This window comes from Otolemur garnettii, unplaced genomic scaffold (genome assembly GCF_000181295.1).
Source record: "Otolemur garnettii isolate 467f Iridium unplaced genomic scaffold, OtoGar3 scaffold00093, whole genome shotgun sequence".
NCBI lineage: Eukaryota > Metazoa > Chordata > Mammalia > Primates > Galagidae > Otolemur > Otolemur garnettii.
The window spans coordinates 3,638,300-3,656,126 of NW_003852488.1; the positions used below are offsets into that span (position 1 = coordinate 3,638,300).

Below are 17,827 nucleotides of genomic sequence, written 5' to 3' on the forward strand. Positions count from 1 at the left end.
CCCTGATGCTTGCTCTCCACCAGTTTACAATTCCCAGAGGAAACCTTGTTATTGTTCTTCATTCCTCTTCCTCTGTACCCACACTCATCAGGTCCGGTAACAAGTAGACTCAGCCTCAAAAATGTCCAAAAGTGTCCTGAATTTTATGCGCTTTTCTTCACATCTAATACTATCACCTTCATCTGCTTTGGCTGTATAGTAGCTACCTAACAGACGTTCTCTCCTCCTGCACAGTGCATTATAACAAGCAACACACAAACTTAAAAAATAATCCCAAACAAGACACAAACTTCCAGTGGTTTCTGAGAATAAAACTTAAATTTCTTACCATTGACCACATGGCATTAAATGCTGTGGCCTCTGCCCACGTATCGGACCCCCTTATCACCACCTGCTGCCTTTATCTTAAACCAGCCTTGGAGCACTGGCCTCAGCTCAGCCCTTGTCTCCTCCCACTTCTGCATTCAGTGTCATCAGGTTGTTAGATTGAAATCGGCCAACATGAAAATATTCACACTCTAGAGATCAGTAAGTACTTCAGACTGGGTGGTCATTCCTTGAGAGCAGTTGCTCAACATTCACTGCACATTGCCAGTGCCTCTCAGTCTGGCGTCCTCCTGCCCATGGCCCTCTGCACTTCTCCTTCTCTTTGCCTGGAATTTTCTACTCTGGAGCCAGCTGTTGTGTTTTGTTTTGTAGGAGGGTGAGGCATTCATGTCATTTTGTCATTCTCCAACTTCATGGAGAGGACTTATCTGACCACTGATCTAATGTTCCCCCTGGCCCTGTGCCCAGTGTCACTCTCTATCATCTTACCTTGCTGGGATTTCTTCTTAAGGCTAATTGCTATCTAAAATTGTGTGCTTATATATAATAAAATAATACCAGTATGGAGAGTTGGTTTGCCTCATCCTTCCAGTTAAATGTAAGCCTCCTCAATCTTATTCAAAACTGAATTCTCAGAAACACTCAGAACAGGACCTCTAACATAATATCATAGGTGCCTGATGAAGATTCGCTGATTTACCAATGTCGGAATGAAGTAATGAATTCAAAAGGATGATGATGATAATTAGTTAGAAATTAAAACCAATCTATTATTTTAATAAACAACATTCGTTTTTTACTGAAGTCATTGCTGTGTACATTAATGCATTTGTGGGGTACATTGTGCTGGGTTTATATACAATTTGAAACACAACAAACTGGTTAACATAGGCTTCACTGCACTTTCTTAACTTTCATTTATATTTTTAACAAACTTGTGTTGTTACGTATTTATCACCTGTAGAATTTTTTTTTTTTTTTTTTACCAAAGTATAGCCAAAGCAGCAATGTTTGACCCCTGAGAGCAAGTGAGCTAAGATCTAAAGGATATTACTGGGGTTTAACGAGGGGGCCAGTCACGTACACATTTTTAAAAGGACCTTCCAAAAGGAAAAGTGCAAATCTTATTAAAATTGTGGCTGAAATTCCAGAAGTTTTTGCTACATTGGTTGTGGTCATTTAAATTGACCTCTGTTTTGAAAATCAGCACAAGTGCTTAAGGCTCTGAGGTGTTTAGTGTGATGTGATAAAATGCAGTCCTATGTAAGGGTCCACTGAAGCATTTTATGGCTTTAATTCAGATTTGAGTTATATTCTCATGACTTTACCCTGAACCTTCTGGCTCTTACTCAATTCTGTTATCTATGACACATTTCTAGATAGCTCTTACTGCTACTCTATACTACTCACCTTTGCTTACTTCGAGTCACTAATTCAAAATCTGCATGAGCAGAAACTATGTACTTTTGCGAAGTTTTACCATGTGGCAACTCCTAGGCATAACAAAGCAAACAAAAGTGTGAGTCTCACCGATCTGCCAAATATTCCAGTACCTTTTCAGCACATCCTGCACGTGGCAATGGGTTTTACTCAGCTTTTCATAAGGGCCCACCATGCTTCACACAACCTGAATATCAGAAGTTTGCTTGTTTTGAATTTTATTTTGGAAATTTTGTGGCTTACATAGACTCTTCCAATGATACACATCAATGCAAGTGATCTTTCTCGGTCTTTTAGAATTTTTTTTTTTTTAACTAGAGATGATCTTATGCCCTCACGAGTAAACCTAAAGTCTGTGAGCCGTCAATATCTGCCACTGTTCCTGCAAGGAACAGAGTTAGTGTGCAAGAAGGCAGTAAAACGAGCTGGGATGACAGCTGGGGATGTCACAGTTACAATTCCGTGTGCAGTTTGGAGGGAGTTTTTAAAGAGAACTATATGCAAAAAAATTCTAAGTTAGAGAAATCTGACTTAAAATGATGATTTTTTTGGCCGACAGATTTCTGGGAGATGAGCCAGTCTGCTTCCTTTATTTTGTAGATAAAGAAACTGAAGGCTGTGAAAAGCAAGCAGTTGACCAGAGCTTGCAGACCCAGGCAGCTGCCGAGTCAAGAGCAACTTAGAGAATTTCTCCCTTTCACCTAGGTTCTTGCCCACCTGTACTATACTTATTAAATATTTTAAGGAAATCAGAATATTCCTTAAAATGTACTGCCAACTCTGGGTGACACATTTCCAAAACTCTGACTTAAAAATCTTTTCTTCTCATATGCTGTTCATTTTATTTTAATAAATAAAACATGCGGCTGTTATTTTTCTTGCCCCAAATAAATAAATGCTTCCAAACATTTTTAAGCAAAGCCAAATTAATTGGAACCAGTAATTTCTATATTTTTTTGAAAATAAGCTTAAATATAGGCATTGTTCAAATTGAGTTGCTATATAAACGATATAAGGAATTCATTACGATTTACAGGTAAAAGATGGCAATATTGCTAATTATCATTGCCAATTATCATTTTCCCTTTATTAAAATCTAATTATCATGCTGATTTAGTGACACCTTATTTGTAAGTAATGGTTGCAGTCAATGAGACTGTTTTGCTGCTCTGAGTTTAAATAATATGTAACAAGCATCCTAATATTATTTTATCAGAAAATGTTTATGAAAGCACTTTCTTCCTGAGCTTCTTCCAGGTGCTGGAGATCCAGTGTTCAAAGACAGGGACTCTGTTCTAATACTATAGAGCTGACATTCTATTCAGAAAGATAGACAAAAAAGTGAATAAACAAAATACAATGCATAGCTGGAAGTACTATGAAATGTGATGAAGTTAAAATCAAGCAGGTTGAGTGGCTAGAGGGTGGAGAGTCAGAGCTATTATTTTTGGTGGTAGAATCAGAAATGTTTACTGTGAAAATCTGGTAAATAGCGTTGTCTGGGTATGAAACAGCCATGAAGTAGGGTTCACGAATGTCAAATCCACCGAACCACAAGAGGACCTGGGTGGCTGGGCTAGTGCTCAAGAGAGGAAGAGCCCTGATGCCCAGGCAGGCAGGAGCCAGATCGCAAAGGCTCTCGGGCCAGTGTACAGAGTTCTCGCTTTATTCACTGGTGAAGTCTTCCTAGGACTTTGAGCAGAGATGTCCTCAGGGATTTTTAAAAGATCTGATTTTTGTGGAGGACAGACTGTGAGGAACAGTGGTGGGAAAGAAGGCTGGACGGAGAAGTGACAGTGAGGAGGCCATTCCATGTACAGTAGTCGCAGAGAGAGTAGATGGGGTTTGAAATGAGATGACAGTGTGAGGAGTCAAAAATAAAGAATCTCTTTCTCCCTCTACTCCTCTGAGGTTGAACAGCTGGGGCCCTGAAAATTAGACCAAGAAAAGACAGATTAACAAGACAGAAGCTTATGTGGTTTTCTTTAGTGTAAGTTTGACATAGGAGGAGAGCTTTCATAGGGAAATATCTCAAACAAATAGTGAAGCCTGGGCATTTTTATACTAGGTTTGATAAAGAGTGGGAAGTTTGGGAAAACATGACAGGCAAAAGGGGTATGAGCTAACAGTAGTAAATTGGTGGAAACGCAGCAAGCCCTGGTTTTCAGATTCCTCTCAGTGGCCCTCTGTCTTTGGAGATAAAGATGCCTCTATTACTCCAGACAGAGGGAGGGCACAGACGAAAGAGACAGTCAGATAGTCCTTCCAGCCTCTGCCATTTCCCAACTTTCTTCTTCTTAAATTATTCAAGATGCCAAGGCACCATATTTTGGGTCAGCGTTTTTCTGAACCCTATCAGGTTATACATGCTTAAATATTTTGCTCATTTTGAAGGTTGAGCCAGATGGACGTGAGGATGGAATTAGAGTCGAGAAAGTTAGGAAAAGAGACAAATCTGGCATGAATCTAAGAATATTGGCCTTTGTGGCGACCCGTCAGGCCCCTATGGCCCTGGTCTTGATCCCCACAAGAAGGAACCAGGCATGACATGGATTAGAAGTACAAGCTTGTGGGAGACGGGCTAGCCCTTACTTTCTGGATAGCCCCGAGCAGCCTCTGCACCAGCCTTTTATTGAGACAGAACAACACAGATGAGGGGAGTAATTAAGAATGACTGCATGCTGAGGGCACGGGCTCTTTCTCCATAAGGAGCTCCTGTGGACAAGTCACCCGAGAGTCCACCTCCAGCTGTAAATTATCTTGCTTAGAGGTCATCTGTCTCTTGGCATCCTCTACAGGCCTTGGCAATTTGGAATGGGCAGAGAAATAATTTCAGAGTAAATGGCCACAGTTTATTTTGGGGACATACTATTTTAAGATATTATGGGATATTTCTCAGAGATGTCAAGTAGGTAGTTAGATATAAAAGGTTGATTGCCAGGAAAGACATTCAAGAAAAGATAAAACATTTAGAAGGTATTCATTCTGTGCACACTATGTGCTTATAAATACCAGAATTCCTGCTATATTATCTTATTTAATCTCTCAACAGCCCTGTATATTAGATACTATTATTTCAACTATATGGATTTAAAAAATGAAAAAAAAAATAAACAAAAACATAAGTATTGGAAAAGTGAAGCAATTTGACTTAGGTCTCTTCCAGCTGCTCGTCAGTGAGAACAGGATTTGAAATCAGTCAGCCAGACCAAGGGACAATTTCTTAACCATGACTCACTGTTTCCTTCATGTCAGTTAGTCTAGGATATTCTGTTTTATATAAACCATATTTATAATTTTTTTACTTTGGGTTAAATGTTATTTTTATATTAAACGAACATTAGGGTATAAAAACCTGGTGGTTCTCTGTCATTCAAGTGATGTGTAGGATCAGAATATTCAAAACTTAGAAATTATAGGATTATCCTATTTATCCTACTCATTAAATGAAGACATGTATATCTATGGGTTTTATAAGGTACAAAATGTATAGCAATTGTTAGATACTACACTAAGAATATACACATCGATGCAGACATGATATTGGGCTGTATATGTGATCCCATTTGTTTTGAGGGTGGGAGATTAATCTGTGCCCAAATTAAATATGTTATCCTTTTCTGTGTGCTTACAGTCTAATACAGTAAAGGTATGAGGAGATATTCTGGCTAAAGATTTGGCCCAGAAGTTCAGCTATGAAGAGTCTATACATCAGCATAACTAATAAAGTCTGCAGGGAAAAGTTTCATTATTAGTATTTATAATTAAAAACATTTATCATCCAACTGAAATAGACTAAACTTCATTCTTATGCAAGGATTGAAAATTACTTTTTAATGGAGGGAAAACATGGCACTTTTTCAAAAGTTAATGCTAACAGCAAAAAGGACTAATCATCATGCTTTATTTTCTTGGTGAGATATGGTAACATTTTGAATTAATACTGCCTGTCACATTATTTAGTTGAAAAGGGTCATTTCATTTCAAATGACTCTATAATAAAAAGAGAGGTCAGAATTGTGTAACGTGACATCTTACATCTGAAGACAGCTGTTTTTTAAATATTCCAGAAAGATGACATGTTTTCAGTATGATTTGTGGGGAAATATGATAAAAAGCTTGTTTTGTTTTGATGAAAATTTTTAATAAAGAAAATTGCTTGAGAACTTTTCATAAGCCACCCATAATGTCTAGAGTTACTTTCAATTACCAGAAAATAATTGCATTTTCCTTATTTGTATATTTGAGTCTAAGGCAGCTTTGATTATTTCTATGGAAGTATTTGACTTAGGTAGGAATTTTTTTTCCAAAATTGATAATGGGCTATTGTTTTACTTCCTCTAATTTCAAGCAAGACTTTACACCATGTTCTTTAATGACATAAATAATATTATAAATCATTTATTTAAATAACTGTCTTTAAATTGGCTACTCTGTAGTAGGAAAAAAGTTTTCTACACAGGATTTTATTTACATATTCGTAAGATAAATATTCAAAAAAATGAACTCTCAAAATTTTATTGTGTGAGAGCTATAATTGCCATTATATTCCATAGAATTAAAATTTAATAAAACAATTTCAGTCTGCTATTTACTTACACCATATAAGCTATAAATCTGAGTACACAAAGGAATCTAAGTACACAACATTAAAATGGCAATGAACTATTTGCCATGGTAAAAAAAAATGTTTATGTACTTTAAGAGATAAATGTATATAATAGAAAATAATTTCCATTTCATTATGAGAAATTTATTTTCTTTTCTAAAGTTTTCTAATTCTATCCTTTTAAAATTTGCTCATTTTTTGTAGCCTATTTTGATAACTATTACACACATAAATGATTTGATATTTTTACTAAGGAGGCTGGAGATAGGTTGAGTTAAAATTCGGTAGTAGCCTGTACTGTTTCAAAATCTGTGTTGACAGTTCTGCTTTTCAATGCCCTCTTAAAAATAATTTCTCATAGCGTGCTTTCTGTAGGTATAAAAATTTACTTAATCTTATTTTTTTTAATTTTTGGTAAAATATACATAAGATATAATTTATCATTTTAAACATTTTTTTTTTAATTGGGGAATCATTGAGTGTATAATGAGCCAGGTTATACTGCTTGTGTTTGCTGGGTGAAATCCTTCTATTAATAGGGTCCTACCTCCAAGAGGTGTGCAACACACTGTGGCTCCACACCCCCACCCTCCATCCCTATTTTCCTCCCCAAAGCCCCTCCCCATACCATGAGCTAGCATCAATTGTCCTTATATCAGAATTGAGTACATTGGATTCTTGCTTCTCCATTCTTGTGATGCTTTACTAAGAAGAATGTATTTCAACTCCATCCAGTTTAATAAAACAAATTTAAAGTCACTATCCTTTTTAGTGGCTGTATTGTATTCCATGGTTTACACATACCACAACTTGTTAATCCCTTCCTGGATTGGTGGGCATTTAGGTTGTTTCCACAATTTGGCAATTATCAATTGAGCTGCAATAACCAGTCTAGTGAAAATGTCCTTATGATAAAATGATTTTTTGTCTTCTGGGTAGATGCCCAGTAATGGGATTGCAGTATCAAATGAGAGGTCTAATTTGAGTTCTTTGAGGATTTTCCATACTTCCTTCCTTCCAAAATGGTTGTATTAGTTTGCAGTCCCACCAGCAGTGTAAAAGTGTTCCCTTCTCTCTGCATCCATGCCAGCATCTACAGCTTTAAGTCTTTGTGATGTGGACCATTCTCACTGGGGTTAGGTGATACCCAGGGTGGTTTTGATTTGCATTTCTCTGATAATTAGGGATGATGAGCATTTTTTCATGTGCTTGTTAGCCATTTGTCTGTCTTCTTCAGAGAAGGTTCTATTTATTTCACTTGCCCATTGATATAGGGGATTGTTGGTGTTTGTTGTAGTTGTTGCTAAATTCAAGTTCTCTATAGATTCTAGTTATTGAGCTTTGTCCAATTCATAATATGAAAATATATTTCCATGTTCTGATGGTTATCTATTTGCTTTGGCTGTTGTCTCCTTAGCTGTACACATTTTAAACATTTTAAGTGTATGGTTCAGTGACATTAGGAGTATCCACAGTGTGTAACTGTTCAGTGTCATTTTCATTATATTAGTAAATTGTTTCTTTTGGTTTTACTTTTCTCTCTGTATAATATATGATTGAGGGAAACATTGTGTTTTTGGTAAAATTCTGCAAAAATGTTGAAAATAATTCAGTACTGCTTAAGTGTATAATATCTAATTTGTATAAGCATATTTATAGAATTAACTAGCAGTAATAATTTATCTTCTAAAATGGTCTTTGCAAAATACAAAACTGTTGTCTATATTGAAAATATTGCATACCAGGCGGCGCCTGTGGCTCAGTGAGTAGGGCGCCAGCCCTGTATACCAAGGGTGGTGGGCTCGAACCTGGCCCCAGCCAAATTGCAACAAAAAATAGCCAGGTGTTGTGGCAGGTGCCTATAGTCCCAACTACTTGAGAGGCTGAGGCAAGAGAATTGCCTAAGCCCAGGAGTTGGAATTTGCTGTAAGCTATGACTCTACAGCACTCTACCGAGGGTGATAAATGAGACTCTGTCTCTAAAAAAATAAATTAAATAAAATATTGCATACCTATTTGTTTTATATATTTTCTAGATTCAAATTCAAATCTAACCCACAGAATCTGCGATGTTAATATCGGATGGCTAAATTTAAATAGATCTTCAGTGAATGGTTTACTTACTGTGAGAAAAATGAGTTTGCTTCATGGGAAAAAAAGAAGATAATACTCTATTACAACAAACACACACCCAGTCAGGGACCCATTCACCATATGTTTGATGTCAAGAATAAAATCGGATTTGTTGCAAAGCAACAGATTTCAGTTAAGCAAAAATTCTATTTCTGCTGAATAGTTTTTTGTGTGTCCGGAAAGTATGTTTTATAAGGACTGACATAAAAAATGTAATCTGCCTAATGTTTGAACTTTAGTCATTTAGACTTATTGATTATACTCATGTGTTTTCTAATAGAGCAGTTGCCTGAAACATTTTTCTTTTTGAAATCTTATTTTAGGTTTCCTTGAACTTAATTTTTATATATTTGAGCTTATTAAAACACCAGTCTTGAAAGGCAATATGAGTTTAATCATTTGTCAAATTTCAGAGTATAAAATGTGACTCAGATGAGGTCTGGGACTATCCATGGTATAATGAACAATAAGAGGATTAATTTGTGGACAGTCTCTGTGTATGTCTATGTGTCTGTGTGCACATGCACACATAAATGCATGAATGATTTGTTTTTTTTCACAGTTTTAAAAATTCTATTTAGAAAAACATGTATTTTAGGCTATTTTCTTTAAAAAATTATAAAAGCATTTATCTGTTTATTTTATATGTATATATGTATAGATATACATGCATACATACATATACACACACAGTACCTATAATTTTACAAATTGAAATTTCTTTTATCTTCTACTGCAAAGTATAAGTAGATTTTTGACTTTTAGTCGTATTTCTGACTTCTAATTCAAATGTCAACTGTACTGTCCTTACCTCAAATGCAAATTTCTGAGAAGTGGACCTTTTATTTCATTTGTATCTTCTGCGCCTTTCATTGGCTCCCTGTCCTTCACCAGGGACCTATGTCATTACATCCTGCTGCTTCTTTCTGATTGCATCTGGTTCTCATCAGTCAATCCTGGATGAAATTGAACAACTGTGCCCTATTACTGCCACTCCCTATACGATTCATCATTATCAGATCTATTTGAGCTAAACATTGGCCTCTGGTATTATGATTCTCCTCATGGGATTCAGGTTTAATTGGGACCCTCTGTTTCTAAGTAGCATACTATCCCCCAAACTTTGACTTTCCTGGCAGTCCTTCTTTCTGACCCTAGCCATAGGTCCCAGATCGTGAATTTCTAGAAGTGTTCAATTCTTTGAACTTCCAGGGATGTAGTCACTAGACTATATTTCCATATATTAAAGGAAAGGAGAAGTTAATACCGACAGAGCACAAGGAGCAGTGGTATGCATTACAGATTTATGTAGAAATTCATTAAAAAGAATTATTCCTGCTCTCAATTCGCCCATCACTCATTAGAAGGTATGGCAGGAGTGTGCTGGTCATCATGAGAATAATATAGAGTAAAATACCTGCTGTAAGAGTAGCGGAGTTTTATCTGAGCCTAATTAACTTAGAAAAACATTCTTTTTTAATAATTCAAAATTGGTTCCCTGTCCATTTTGGCTGAATGTAAAAAAATCAGTTAAGTTCTTTGTGTCTCGGGTTCTTCCTTATAAAAATTAAACAATAATACTTATTTGATAGAATCTGCATATTAAATGAGTAATATGTATATGTAGTATATATAGGTGAGGTATCAAATAAGTGTTTATAGATAGTTCATTTATACATAAAAATATAGGCTAGGTTAAAAAATTATTGTGATTTTCTCATACTAATGTCAAGGCTCTTTGACAACTTTCAAGAAGAGACAACAAATAGGCAGTTGGGTGTATGAGGTTGGAGACAGCAGAGATCTCTGGACTGAAGATAAAGTCAGAGCAAACATAGTGCAGTAAATGAGATCGACACACAAGGATGGTGGGGAACGTAAATCGAAGCACCGTAGTTGGCTTCTTCACACAGTTAAAACAGAGGGTTGAAAAAAACAAGCAAGCAAATACAGAAAAGCAACAGCAAACACATGACTTCATCATTCATTCAATCAGCACATAAAGTAAGTGCCGAGATCTGTGGTCGCCAAGGATTAGGAAGCATGCATCTCTCATCTGGCAACAATGCTGTAGAAGTAAGATTGACTGGGAATCAAAGGACATTCCATTTTCCTGCCCTATAGATGAGAAGCAGTGGCTTCTGAAAGTCATGCTATCAGTGGAAGAGTAAAAGCATGGGGTAGTATGAAGGGATGGTAAGTTCCATTGGGGGGACTCTTGGTATGTGCCACACCTTTGGGGGGCAAGACCTGATTGTAAGAGGGACTTTACCTAACAAATGCAATCAGTGAAACCTGGTGGTTTCTTAATACTCTCAATGAATCCCCAACAATAAATTTAAAATAAAAAAAGTTTTAAAAAAAGTAAAACTATTAAAGGCAGATTTTAAATGTCAGGTTAGTAAAATCTTAGTAAAAGATTTATAAATGTGGAACAGTTTTTGTAAGTTTTTTTCAAAAAATTCAAAACAAAATAATAAGATCTATGTGCACATCTCCTGGGATAAGCAGAAAGTCAAGACAATTGCCGAGATTGTGCTTCTCTTTACTTGAAAAAGGAAAAGAAACTAAGAAGAAAAATCCAAGTGCTCCTAATGTGGGTTGTGGCAGACGCTAAGGGGAGAAAAGACGACCCCTGGGAAAGTTTGTGGTTTTAAAAGAGACCCAGGTGGATGCAGAATCACCTATCCAGTTCTCAAGCCAGGATTACCTGTTGTTCCTGGGGTTCTTTGAAAATCATCTGGAAAAATAAAATATTCTCTGGTATGAAGGCTGTGAGGTTGAACTTGCTGAAAGTTTCTTTGGGTAAACAGGTTTTTTTTCTGTTTGCTTACTAACTCAGAAAACATGTCAGCAACAATATGTAGTTTATAGAGAAAGAGAAAAAAAATCACATGTTCCTGACCAAATGAGTTACTCATCATTTTTTGTGGTTTTCCATATGTGCACCACCAGACACATTAGAATACCAAAGATAAAACTTCAGCTTGGCAATTTCTGGATTATTTTCTTAGTAAATCTAAGCACTGTGATTTAGAGCAGAATGTGTATGTAAGAAATATGCAGGTCTTTCTTGCAGTCTCACTGTAAATTTTAAAATTTTGCATTTTAAAATGTCTGATTGAATATGTCTCCCACAAAGCTATGAATTTTTGAGAGCTGATTATCCCATATGTTTTTACTACAAATGAATTGTTGAGTGGAATTACATATGATTGAAAGTGTTTTCCTGAATAATATTATCATAAGATTGAGTTGAAAGATTTGGGGGGTGGGGAATCCTGAGAACCATAATACAGAAATCTATGAAATTAAAAATAAATGTTTTTTGTGTTAGTTAATTTCTATTCTTATTTCTAAAAACAAGTACAAGAGCAATAATGAGTAACAGAATATATTTTAGCTCTGTACTAGGTATTATCCCAAGCACATCACATTCCCCTCAACATCTCTTTGGGGAATGTCTGTCCTGATTATTCCCATTTTGCAGAGGAAGACTGGTTTTTAGTGAGGAGACTAAGACATAAGTAAATAGGTAAAAAAAAAAAAAAAAGGTTAAAAACCCTACATCTCCTCCCATCCTTTGTCTCTGGAACCTTCTTTTATTTATCTCCTCTTTCAATTTATCCTATATACCCGTCCCTTTTCAGGACTCCTTCTGCCCACACAAATACACAAATGTATAGATATTCCCTAGGTAATTTTTTTTAATGCAACCAGTAAGAGGACTACTAACATCATTCCGATCATTACATTCTATGTCCCCCAAATGTATTATAATAAGGTATACATTCAAGGAATTTAGACTAAACATCGGTCCTCAACAATACTCCCCCAAATATTTATTTTAGCTTTAACATGTTGCTGTGAGAAATTTAAATAAAAATCAATGCCAGGATCACTGTGCCTAAATGACCAACTTCAATGGGCAAATAGCTAGAGTCACCCCTGGCCTTGCTCCTGCTCCTGCCTTGTTTTGTTCTCTGGGCTTAGTGACAGTTGTCCCGAGTTCCAGAGCATCACACGGAGCAGCCCTGTTCCAGCTGCTGGCAACACCTGCTGACTGGATGCCAGTGGTAAATACTCCAGAGCTATGTCAAACAGGTCCGATCGCAGCGTCACTCCTCACTGGGAGTGTGGACTCAAAGCAGTTAAATTTCTTACACTTCAGTTTATTCATACAAAAAATGGAGCTGACAGTGATCGTAATTTAGAAGATTAGATGAGATAATTTACAGAAATTTCTTAAACCAACGTATACATACCTAAGGACTAAATAAATATTTGCTGTTGTCAATACTTAGATGCTGCATGGGCTTTTTAAAGGCTTATTTTGATGTGCTTCTCCAGTGTTAAGCAAGTAGAGAAAAGACATTTACACGATTTTTTAAAGAGTCTGTAGTTAATTATATGGAGTACATGTAACCATTAGGAGAGAACTGGTTTTCTTTTCTATGATGCCCAACCCAACACTCATAGGTAAGATTTCTATAGTCGCAAATTTTATATTAATGTCAATGAAATGCTCACTATAATATATCTTACTAAGAAAGATATATATGGCAACAATTATCAGTGTGTAGCTTACAATTTAATTGCACAGGTTTCTGGGAGTTATTAGGCTACGTTACTGTGCCCACCTGGTGGTCATGTATGTTCTTTCATCTAACGTAGAATTTAAGCTTTTGTATAAAGCACACAAATGACAGATTTCCAAAACCATTGCATTCCGTAATTTTCTAGTCTGTTAATTTTGGCTTCTATACAACTGAGTAAAAAATCTGACTGGTAGCATGCTGTCCGTAATTATAATCTAAGAACACAGGAAAAAAGTTTGACTGGTAGTAAGGAAAACAGATTATTAGAAAAAAGAGTATTGGAAGGTTGTGAATCTCAACACCGTTCTGTGGAAATGAGAGGATATTCCGTAAACATTTTAAAGATGAATGAATGAATGAATGGAGTGACTTTATTTACAGAACATAAGTAGTAAAAATATATAGAATTTAAACTCCACATAAAGAGAAACAACTTTATTGGAGAAAAAGTAATATTTTAAAAAGAAAATGAGACTATCTGAGGCTTTATTTCATTTTCGATGAATTCAGCTTAAACAGAATGTTATTGTTTCAAGTTAGAAGAGTTAGAGTTTAAAAACGGTTTTGAAAACACAACCAAAAGATGATTTGCCTCTTAGTTATGAGGACAACCCACAAAATTCTAACCAAATATGGCTTCTGGCCTTCACCACAAAGTAGAGTCTGCTAACTTTGTGTAGGACAGATAGGATACTCTAGGTTTTAATAAATGTTGGGTTTTCATTATATGCTGACAACAGAGCTGGAATAGGAAATACAAAAATTATTTCATTTTACATTAAATATTGAATAGATGCAACAAAAAGTTTTCTAAATTAGTTCATCAGCATAAAAGTTATTTCCAGCAAGTAGAAATTACACTTTTGAGATATAATTTGGAGCTTTTGTTTGCCCACAAACAAGTATTGAAGAGTCTGGAAAAAGAGATTTAACTACCTCAGAAACTTTTCCGAATTTTTTATAGTAACTGTAACAGTAACAGCTAGGAATGTAGTTTTTAACACTGCCTTAGTAGTTGATCAGTCAGCTCTTCCAGCCCCATGGGTATTCTCCAAATCTAGTTTGCACTGTTTTAATGTAATTTCAGAGAAATTACCAGCAGTGCCTCTTCTGTGGCATTTGAATGATATTGTTGTGTTTTACTTTGTTGAATCAGCACCTTTAAAATAAAATAAGAGCGTGACACATGCCTTTTGTGCAGAATCACCAGGAAGAGTTCAAATTTTGGTTTATATGAAAATGTCGCTCTTGTAACAAAATAAAAAAATCACTCAATCACTTCTCTCATGTGGTTAGAAATTTTGCTTTATAAGCTATTTCCTCAATTCTCTTCAGTAATGTTGCGTCCAGCTCATTATTGTTAAATTTGATGTTATTTTTGTCATTTAAAATAAGTATTGAGATTTGATTTTCTTTTCTTTGAGGATCCCCTGCCTTGACTGGAACTGGAACAATCCATGTCATAGTAGATGATGTCAATGACAATGTCCCCACTTTTGCCAGTAAAATGTATTTCACAACAATTCCTGAAGATGCACCAACGGGAACAGATGTTTTGTTGGTGAACGCTTCAGATGCTGATGCTTCAGCAAATGCAGTTATAAGGTCGGTACGCTTTTCTTTGAGCCTTTAAATATCTTTCTCATTAAATATTTGCTTTTGGACTAAATGAATATAATGTTTAATTTAACTGGAAATGTTATAATACTAACATCATAGTTCTATTCTGATTATTGATTGCTGAATAAACAACTATCCATAAAATGAGTATTAAAGCAATAAATATTTTACTTACTATATGTATACTAAAATTTGATTTTACTTATTAATTTGATTTATATTGTTCCATCATTTTTTTTTTTTTTTTGAGACAGAGACTCACTATGTCACTCTTGGTAGACTACCATGGTTTCGCAGCTCACAGCAACCTCAAACTCTTGGGCTTAAGCAGTTCTCTTGCCTCAGCCTCCCAAGTAACTGGGACTACAGGTGCCCACCACAATGCATGGCTAAATTTTGTTGCAGATGTCATTGTTGTTTACCAGTCCTGGGCTGTGTACAAACCCACCAGCTCTGGTGTATGTGGCCAGCACGTTAACCATTGAGCTACGGGTGCCAAGCCACATCTGTTTTTTATTTTATTTTATTTTATTTTTCAGATTTTGTCATTTAGGATTGCAGTGGGTGGTTCTTGTGCTTCATGTGATTGACTGATGTCTCTCTGAGGTATTTGCTTGGTGACTAGGGCTCTGAAGTGTCTAAGATGGCTTTGCATGCCTGGTGCCCTGAAAGGGATGATTAGAAGGTCAGGCTCACCTAGGCCCTTTCTCTCTTCATGTGTAGTCTGCGAACTTCTTGATGCGATTCATTAGCACAGAGTTGGACTATTTACATGGTGGCTCTGAGCTCCAAGAGCCTCAGGTGACAGCTACTAGTGCCCTTAAAGGTCAGGCCCAGATGTGGCACAGCCTGACTTCCATAGTACTCCATTGGTCAAAGCAGCTAGGGCCAGTGCAGCTTCATTGAGAGGAGAAACACAAATCACCATTTGTGGGAGAAATTTCAAAGATGGCTGTTTTTAGCCCACCACTAGCCATAGTAAAAATATTTCTATGTTTCTAGTTTAGAAAGCTTATTCTACTCTACTTAAATATACCAAAAATGAAAAATAGCAATATGATGGCTTGTTCTGAAAGGATGTGAAAGCAATTAGTTGTAATGTTTGTTTGATCCATGTTGTCCCCTTCTACTAAGACTATTCTAAACTGTAAGGAATGAAGATTTCAAGATACTCCCGAGAAAACCTCACAGATATAAATAATTTTGTACCCTCTCTGTCCTCTAGGCTGGTGTTAGGTAAATTAGAATGGGTTAGATGGCTATGAAAGTAAAGGATCAGAAGATAGAATGTGAGGAATTCAGAGGAACTCTCAGCCATGGGTAGCATATGTGATACTATGTGATATGTGATGGGTAGCATATGTGATTTGATAGGGTGATGATCTGATGGTTTAGTTGTCACTGTTACTAATTTCCTTATACCAAAATCATCTTGGGAAACTGGCTTTAATTAGTGTCTTCCTAACATCAGAGATGACTTAGTGAAAGCTGGAGGCCTCCGAGCCATTTTTCAACTAATATACACTTATCAAATTATATTTGTTTTGAGATTAACAAATATAAATAAACAAGATTATTTCATATAGAGATGACAGCCTTGAAAATAAAACAAGATAATGCAGTAAAGAGTAATGAGAGATTTTAGGTTTGATTTTTATAGTGTCTCAGGCCATTGGTGCTGCTATAACAAAATACCTAAGGCTGGGTGATTTATAAACAGCATAAATTTATTACAGAAGCCAGGAAGCCTGAGAGCAAGGCAGAGGTGTCTGGGGAGGGCAGCTCTTTTCTTCCAAGCTAGAACCTTGTAGCTGAATCCTTTGGAGGGGAGGAAGACTATTTACTCAGATGGCAAAAGACTAAAAGAAAGGGAACCACTTCCTTAAGACAACTTCTAAGAGCTCAGTCCCATCCATGAGTGTGCTTCCCTGAAAACCCAATCGTCTCCGAAGTCCTGGCCTCTTAGTGCTATCACATTGGTCATTAAGTTTCAACACATGAATTTTGGAGGACACACTCACACCATGTCTGTGGCCTCTCTAAAGAAGTGACCTTTAGGACTGGGTAGTGGAATGGAAGTAAGCTTGGGTTTTATCTAAGAAAACTAGTGAGTCTGGACCAGAATCAGAAAGGATCCACCAAGGTAGGCAGGCTAGATAAGGGTTTCTGGGTGATAGTAACAAATTAGGATTTTAAAATTTATTTTTCAATGGGAGACTATTGGGGAAATTTTAAACAGAGTAGCAGGATAAACTGATCTGTATTTGGATTTGATTTGAGGAGGGTCTTCACCAAGGTAGGCAGGCTAGATAAGGGTTTCTGGGTGACGGTAACAAATTAGGATTTTAAAATTTATTTTTCAATGGGAGACTATTGGGGAAATTTTAAACAGAGCAGCAGGATAAACTGATCTGTATTTGGATTTGATTTGTGGAGAGCACTAATTAATATAGTTATTCAAGGTAGATTCGACTTGTACTTTTATGAAGAAATGAAAATTAAGTGAATAGATTTGTGTCATATATTTAAGACTAAAAATGAGAGTTAATGGAAGAGAGAAAGTAGAATCATCTTACTAAGTTTTTTGCTCAACCATCTGGGTAGCTTGTGATATCACTTACTAAAAATGACTTGATTGGAGGAGAAACAAAATTGGAGAAGTCAGGTTTGATTTGAATGTTGTCGGAGATGACTGTTAGTCATTCGTGTAGAGATATCAGCTGGGAGGTTGGAGATATGTGTTGGAATCAGTGATGGATAGATTTGAGAGTCATGCCTGGGCATGTTGGCTCATGCCTGTAATTCTAGCACTCTGGGAGGTTCCGGAGGGAGGATCCCTTGAGTCAGGAGTTAGAAACCAGCATGGGCAAGAGACCCCATCTCTATTAAAACTAGAAGAACAAGCTGGGTATTAAGGCAGCTGGGCATTAAGGTATTATAGTCCTGCTACTTGGGAGGCTAAGGCAGAAGGATTGCTTGAACCCAGGAGTTTGAGGTTGCTGTGAACAAAGCTGATGCCCCAGCATGTCAGCCTGGGTTACAGAATGAGACTCTGTCTCCAAAAACAAAAACAAAAACAAATTGAAAGTCACCAATGTTA

General features: G+C 36.3%; 1 protein-coding gene across 1 annotated transcript in view; it reads left to right on the plus strand.

Annotated features, from left to right (window-relative positions):
• FAT4 (FAT atypical cadherin 4) overlaps positions 1-17,827 on the plus strand; it is a 195,289-nt gene that overhangs the window by 128,679 nt on the left and 48,783 nt on the right. The window contains exon 7 of the mRNA XM_003795526.2: positions 14,532-14,712. Within this exon, the coding sequence (XP_003795574.1) occupies positions 14,532-14,712 (181 nt within the window). The remainder of the gene's footprint in view (positions 1-14,531; positions 14,713-17,827) is intronic.